The sequence below is a fragment of the Salvelinus namaycush genome, chromosome 11 (assembly GCF_016432855.1).
Source record: "Salvelinus namaycush isolate Seneca chromosome 11, SaNama_1.0, whole genome shotgun sequence".
NCBI lineage: Eukaryota > Metazoa > Chordata > Actinopteri > Salmoniformes > Salmonidae > Salvelinus > Salvelinus namaycush.
Genome location: NC_052317.1, coordinates 43,893,395 through 43,898,394, shown reverse-complemented (window position 1 = coordinate 43,898,394; position 5,000 = coordinate 43,893,395). Strand labels below are relative to the sequence as shown.

At 46.3% G+C, this 5,000-nt stretch overlaps 1 protein-coding gene across 1 annotated transcript in view; it reads left to right on the top strand.

Moving 5' to 3' along the window:
- Positions 1-2,584, top strand: part of LOC120056218 (EEF1A lysine methyltransferase 4-like) — a gene marked incomplete at its 5' end in the record, with an annotated part of 138,579 nt that extends 135,995 nt beyond the window's left edge. Inside the window, one exon of the mRNA XM_039004467.1 lies at positions 1,884-2,584. Within this exon, the coding sequence (XP_038860395.1) occupies positions 1,884-2,171 (288 nt within the window). The remainder of the gene's footprint in view (positions 1-1,883) is intronic.
- Positions 2,585-5,000: the final 2,416 nt, after the last annotated feature.

The window sequence follows — 5,000 nt, the reverse complement described above, 5'->3', positions numbered from 1 at the left end:
TTACAGTTTAAGGTGATGAGAGCGTACCCCTCTCTCTCTCTCTCAGGTCATTACAGTTTAAGGTGATGAGAGCGTACCCCTCTCTATCTCAGGTCATTACAGTTTAAGGTGATGAGAGCGTACCCCTCTCTCTCTCAGGTCATTACAGTTTAAGGTGATGAGAGCGTACCCCTCTTTCTCTCAGGTCATTACAGTTTAAGGTGATGAGAGCGTACCCCTCTCTCTCTCAGGTCCAGTCTGTCTATAGATCAGTCCTGCTCTACCTAACTGCCACTGCCCACTCTTTTAGCTACAGTACCACAGAGGAAAGATTCATGATACAATACAAATATGCTTGTCTAACGCTCTCTCTCTCCCATCCTCTCTCCCATCCTCTCTCTCCCATCCTCTCTCTCCCATCCTCTCTCTCCCATCCTCTCTCTCCCATCCTCTCTCTCCCATCCTCTCTCTCCCATCCTCTCTCTCCCATCCTCTCTCTCTCCCATCCTCTCTCTCTCCCATCCTCTCTCTCTCCCATCCTCTCTCTCTCCCATCCACTCTCCCCTCTCTCTCTCTCCCATCCTCTCTCTCCCATCCTCTCTCTCCCATCCTCTCTCTCCCATCCACTCTCTCCCATCCACTCTCTCCCATCCACTCTCCCCTCTCTCTCTCTCCCATCCTCTCTCTCCCATCCTCTCTCTCCCATCCTCTCTCCCCATCCACTCTCCCCTCTCTCTCTCTCCCATCCTCTCTCTCCCATCCTCTCTCCCCCATCCACTCTCCCCTCTCTCTCTCTCCCATCCTCTCTCTCTCCCATCCTCTCTCTCCCATCCTCTCTCTCTCCCATCCTCTCTCTCCCATCCTCTCTCTCCCATCCTCTCTCTCCCATCCTCTCTCTCCCATCCTCTCTCTCCCATCCACTCTCCCCTCTCTCTCTCTCCCATCCTCTCTCTCCCATCCTCTCTCTCCCATCCTCTCTCTCCCATCCACTCTCTCCCATCCACTCTCCCCTCTCTCTCTCTCCCATCCTCTCTCTCCCATCCTCTCTCCCCCATCCACTCTCCCCTCTCTCTCTCCCATCCTCTCTCCCCATCCACTCTCCCCCATCCACTCTCCCCTCTCTCTCTCTCATCCTCTCTCCCCATCCACTCTCCCCTCTCTCTCTCTCCCATCCTCTCTCTCCCATCCACTCTCCCCTGTCTCTCTCTCCCATCCTCTCTCCCCTCTCTCTCTCCCATCCTCTCTCCCCTCTCTCTCACCTCTCACGCTCTCTCTCTCCCCCTCTTTCTCTCTCCCTCTCTTCCTTTATCTTTATCCCCCTCTATCTCCCCCTCTTTCTCTCTCCCCATCCTCTCTTCCTCCCCTCTCACGCTCTCTCTCCCTCTCTTCTCTCCCTTCTCTATCTCTCCCCCCTTCTCTTTCTTTCTCCCTCTCTATCTCTCTCCCCCTTCTCTCTCCCCTCTCTTTCTCACTCTCTCCCCCCTCTCTTTCTCTCTTCTCTCCCCCTCTCTCTCCCCCCTCTCTCTCTTCTCCCCCTCTCTCTCCCCCTCACTCTCTCCCCCCTCTCTCTCTCTCTCTCTTCTCCCCTCTCTCTCCCCATGTCTTGCTCTTTCTCACTCCCCCCCCTCTCTCTCTCTCTCTTCTCCCCCTCTCTCTCCCCCCTCTCTCTCTCCCTCCCTCTCGCTCTCGTTCTCTTCTCCCACTCTCTCCCCTCTCTCTCTCTTCTCCCCCATTCTCACTCTCTCTCTCTCTTCTCCCCTCTCTCTCCCTGTGTCTTGGTCTTTCTCACACTCTCCCCCCTCTCTCACTCTCTTCTCTCCCCTCTCTCGCTCCTCCCCTCTATCTCTCCATCTCTTCCCCCGTCTCTCGCTTTCTCTCTTTCTCCCCCTTCACTCCCTCTCCAGATCAGTCGTGTTTTAAAACCGGGAGGTCGCTTCCTGTCTGTAACCTTCGCCCAGCCTCACTTCAGGAAGCGCCTCTATGCTCGCCATGACTACTGCTGGTCTGTACGTACCCGTAGCTACGGAGACGGCTTCCAATACTTCCTGTATGTGCTGACCAAAGGGGAGGAGCTTAGTCCAGAGGATGCCGCTCTGGAGAGAAGGTTATTGGAGGAGGCCCAAGATCCGCCCAATGAGGTCAGGACCCAGGAAGCAGACACTGAGGCCTTCCTGTATTGTATTGACCTATAGGAGACAGAATCTCAATGGACTCTACAACAGGCTACACGTGACTTATCGCTCAATGTTTGCCATTATGCCTTCAAAGACTGTTTTTATCCACTGTGGCTTTTGAACCTGTTGTTATATTGTGATAGGTTTTTATGATTATGTAACGTATGCGTTTTTTAATGAAGTGAAAACATCTTGATTAAAAGGACTTAAAGGCCAGTCATTTCTGTATCAGTGGTGTTCCGTCAAATCGTCATTATATTGTTTACCTAATCATCCATCATTGGAGATTTTGTGAGACCCCACAGTACAATCTTCTCCGGACAGTCTGTATGAAACTAAATGAACATGACTGTCACGCCCTGACCGTAGAGAGCTTTTTATGTCTCTACTTTGGTTTGGTCAGGGTGTGATTTGGGTGGGCATTCTATGTTCATTTTCTATGTCTTGTATTTCTGTGTGTTTGGCCGGGTGTGGTTCTCAATCAGAGACAGCTGTCTATCGTTGTCTCTGATTGAGACCCATACTTAGGTAGCCTCATCCCACCTGTGTTCTGTGGGTAGTTAATTTCTGTTTAGTGTTTTCACCTTACAGGACTGTTTCGGTTATTCTCTTGTTTATTTGTGTTATCGTGTTCAGTTTGAATAAAACAAGCATGAACACTTACCACGCTGCGCTTTGGTCCGATGATTCCTCTTCTTCAGACGACGAATACCGTTACAATGACACGAGCATCCTCCTGGTATTTGTAAAAGAAAAATGAGATCAGATGAAGCTGTTGGTTTCTGCTATAGCTGAAATATAAAGCACAGAGCCATGGAGACGGGAGCGACGGCTCCCTTGATAAAGTAGAAATCATTTATTTTTAATTCTCTGCTGAAATGTAATTACTGTCTATTTTTAAGACTTTAAAAAAAAATAAGGTTTCTGATGTCTCAGCAGACAGGCGTCTCTCTTTCTGCTGAGGTTGCTGCTGAGATTTGCAAATATTTGGTTAAAATAATTGTTTATGGGAATTGAATTCAATGCAATAAATATGAACTGCCATTTTGCTGTATGTAGTGTGGAAGTTTTGATATATGGATAGTTTATATGACATATGCTTAGGCCGGGCATAACTAATGTTGATGACTGTTGTGTAACTAGTATCTACCCTTAATGCATTAGAACCATGCTGTGCCTCAACAGTCAATACTGCTTGATAGTGTGAGTGTTCAAACACTCAGGGGACCTCGTCGAGAACTGTACACATATAATGTACACACACACACAGGGCTCTACTTTAACAAACTGTACACATATAATGTACACACACACACACACACACACACACACACACATACACACAGGGCTCTACTTTAACAAACTGTACACATATAATGTACACACACACACACACACACACACACACATACACACAGGGCTCTACTTTAACAAACTGTACACATATAATGTACACACACACACACACACACACACACACACACACACACACACACACACACACACACATACACACAGGGCTCTACTTTAACAAACTGTACACATATAATGTACACACACACACACACACACACACATACACACACACACACACACACAGGGCTCTACTTTAACAAACTGTACACATATAATGTACATACACACACACACACACACACACACACAGGGCTCTACTTTAACAAACTTAACACAAAGGTAAATGGAAGCGCAGGTGGTAGTGCTATAGGTTCAGGAGTGTGTCTGAAATATTTTAGCTATTTTCACCACTACAATTATCGGCGCAGTTACTGGCGTTGGCGCAAATGGGCTCGGTTTTGATGGATAAACAAGTTGTGGCTGTGTCCGGTCTTGGCCCCTCACTGGCCAATCAGAACGTGCTCCATGGCGAAATATGTGGTTGCTTTAAGTTGTGTATTTATGGTCTTCTATGTATTGCCTTGGAATCAACACCAATTCCAGTGTTAGTCCCGTTATAGTTTGTTAAATGGCTTTCAGAAACCAAATAGCAAAATGTACACCTATCTTTGGTAAATATCTTAACTTGAACACATTTGTAGTCCACATTGTTCTCGGTAATTGCATGTCTTAGTATCATTCACACTGACATAGGGGCCAAGCGTTATGTAATGGCCGAGCAGGGACATGCCACACATTGTCAATAAGCAGGATTACATTCATTATTGATAAGGCCTACAAAGAGAGCAAATAACTCGAATCAAATTCTAAACAAAACGAACAACAACTTGTTTTAAATAGGCCGAAGGCCATGTCCCATGTAGCTCAGTAGGTAGAGCATGGCACTTGCAACACCAGGGTTGTGGGTTTGATTCCCACGGGGAACCAATAATACAATATATGTGTTCACTACTGTAAGTTTCTAGATAAGAGTGTAAATGTAATGTCATTTCTTCTGGTGGGCATATCATGTTAAAACAACGCAGACTATGGAGGTTTTACACTCAGCCTAACTGTTCATAGTAGCTGGACAAACATCCACTGTTAAGAGACGGGGAGAATGTACCCCCAGCCTTCTACAGCTGTATGTTTTATGAACATAACCATTTTACAGATGACAGAAGATGCATTGCATTGCGCCAGGTCGTTGTAACCATAAAACCAGGAAGGTGAATCATTGTAATAAGGTTGGTTGTAATACAATTAAACAGAAAACAAGGAATCTGTTTTATTAACAACAACAATAAATAAATGTAATTATATCATAAAATCAACAGGATAAAAAACATGCATTGCTGTTGAACCAGCCTTCGTTATAGTAGGCCTCAGAGAGGGCTTGGGTTTTGAACATATGAAACGAAATGGGAAAAAACATGATTTATTTTATGTTTC